The sequence below is a fragment of the Penaeus chinensis genome, chromosome 16 (genome assembly GCF_019202785.1).
Source record: "Penaeus chinensis breed Huanghai No. 1 chromosome 16, ASM1920278v2, whole genome shotgun sequence".
NCBI lineage: Eukaryota > Metazoa > Arthropoda > Malacostraca > Decapoda > Penaeidae > Penaeus > Penaeus chinensis.
In genome coordinates, this window is record NC_061834.1 from 36,021,125 (window position 1) to 36,023,624 (window position 2,500).

Genomic DNA, 2,500 nt, shown 5'->3' on the forward strand with positions numbered 1-2,500 from the left:
CCTCTCTTCTCTGAAACATTCTCTATATTTGAAGACGTCATCCTCCTGCCTATTAGTTTAGGCCAAGAAAGGAAAGATAATCTGAGAGCAGACGAGGTGAACATTGTCAGCTGTTGTTTACCTTCGTTTGTTTACTTTGGTTTCCACGGGATCACTAAATAGTGTTATTTTCTCTCTGTTTTATTGGTTATCTTAAAGTTAATTTGATTTAAGACGATAATTTTAATTTCAAAAAAATATATTTTGGTATACTGTAAAGTCAGTTCGTCAATATATTTTGGTTAGAATAATGACAGTGGAGATACACGCGTATCAAGTTTCACATTCTTTGCTGAATGTATTTGCTCTACATCACATTCTTAAATAGAGAAATTACCTTGAACGCATCTATGAAAAATAAAAGAGTCCCACCGTTTACCTTTTGGCAATAAATACCCCGAAAATCATTCGTCCAGTAATCAAATTTGAAATAACGGCGTCGTCTGCTTGACAGGTTGACAGAACCTCAAACACAATGACTGTCTTTAGTTCTCTTGTCCCACAAATCGTTTAAGTGTACCTGAATCCTACCTATTATTACCTATTTTGCACCATGCAAGGATTATAACACTACTGGCACTTAAAAAGGTAAGGGATTAGATATTTATGATATAGTTTTTTCTTATATATAATGGTGGTTTTATCTTTTTGTGGCTGAAATATTGTTCTCAAGGCGTATTGTTTCAGTCTCCACGTGGTTTATTTTATTGCTACTCTGTTTTGCATATTTTTAAAACATATTTGTTACTGGGTGAAGAACTACAGCGAATGAAAATAGGCATTTTTTAACGATATAAAACAAAATGAGAAATTACAGGTTTGAAAAATACACCAATGTGATATTTTTCATTATTATTAAATAGTATTGCATTATTTGCTTTACACAAAAGTACCAAAAAATATACTTTTGTGGAATTTATTGATTGTTCGCAAACCGAAAACTTCAACATCGAAAACTGATTTTTTTTTGTTTGTAGTATTTTTTTTATCGATTCTATTTTGCTGTTCTTGATTTTTTTTTTTTTTTTTAATGATTTCAGAATATGGTATTAGATAAAATCAAGATATTGAAACCACGTTATACTGAAATGGATACTGGATTTCCTTGTATAAAACTCTATCACCATTATCACCATCACGATTACATCTGCATAACAACCACATCACCATCACATCATCATCACAGCCTCATTACCATCACAACCACATATCACCACATTCCTATCACTATCACAACCATATCACTATCAAAACCACGCTACGATCACAACCACATTATTTCCAGGATCAGATCTTCACTATCTTTGGCTAACAATCACATCTAAAACCATGCATTTTCACCATTGTCACTGTTGACACTCTAAATCACCCCCGCTGTAAGGTGCATTAATGTCCTGTCATCATTATCATTACCTCATCATCACTTTCAGAATGACTAGATTCTCGTTCATATTAACTACACTTATATTATGTTATACATTATGTTATTATCATCTCTTTTTGACAAATATGGAAAAAAGTGCTTTGGGGAAGGATTGTGTGTGTGTGTGTGTGTGTGTGTGTGTGTGTGTGTGTGTGTGTGTGTGTGTGTGTGTGTGTGTGTGTGTGTGTGTGTGTGTGTGTGTGTGTGAACAGATGTAAACCATGTATTTTCCGTTTTCATGATTTAATTACATTATCTACTGATTTGTTTTTTTGTTATTTGTATCTGAAATGTTTTCCTGTTTATTAATGTCAGATCATGACTTTTATATTGTTCTCAGGTTAGATAATAAAAAAAAGGAATTAATATTTTTTCATGATACCTACCTACTGTAGGTTGGGAAGTGGTCATGCATGAATGACAGTAGTCTCTCTCTCTCTCTCTCTCTCTCTCTCTCTCTCTCTCTCTCTCTCTCTCTCTCTCTCTCTCTCTCTCTCTCTCTCTCTCTCTCTCTCTCTCTCTCTATCCACACACACGCACACACACTCATACACACTCACACACACTCACACACACTCACACACACTCACACACACTCACACACACTCACACACACACACACACACACACACACACACACACACACACACACACACACACACACACACACACACACACACACACACACACACACACGCTCACACGCACGCACGCACACACACACACGCTCACACGCACGCACGCACGCACGCACGCTACAGATCGAGCAATAGACAGACAAACAGACCGACAAATAGACAAAGAGAAAACCATACATCTTAACAGCGGAATATTTCTCAAGTGAGTGTGAAAGCTGCCATGCGGGATGGAGAAACAGGTGGGCGAGGGAAGGGATCCGATGAGCGAAGCGGAAACGTAATCAATACTCCATATTGATCTGCAGATTCATACGGAAACCCTTTGTTGTGTGTGCACTGATATGCGGGGTTGTGTATATAAGCAAGTGTAGGCTATGTAGATATGTAAAAAAAAAAAACT

General features: G+C 36.6%; 2 protein-coding genes across 5 annotated transcripts in view; one reads left to right on the forward strand and one right to left on the reverse strand.

Moving 5' to 3' along the window:
* The window catches only part of LOC125033433 (mevalonyl-coenzyme A hydratase sidH-like), a 6,123-nt gene extending 5,996 nt beyond the window's left edge, over positions 1-127 (reverse strand). Inside the window, exon 1 of the mRNA XM_047624925.1 lies at positions 2-127. Coding sequence (XP_047480881.1) covers positions 2-104 — 103 coding nt within the window. The 5' untranslated portion in view covers positions 105-127. The remainder of the gene's footprint in view (position 1) is intronic.
* Positions 128-492: 365 nt separating this feature from the next.
* Positions 493-2,500, forward strand: part of LOC125033436 — an 87,958-nt gene continuing 85,950 nt past the window's right edge. For all 4 annotated transcript variants that reach the window (XM_047624939.1, XM_047624937.1, XM_047624931.1 and 1 more), the window contains exon 1: positions 493-627. The gene's annotated coding sequence lies outside the window, so the exon portion shown is untranslated. The remainder of the gene's footprint in view (positions 628-2,500) is intronic.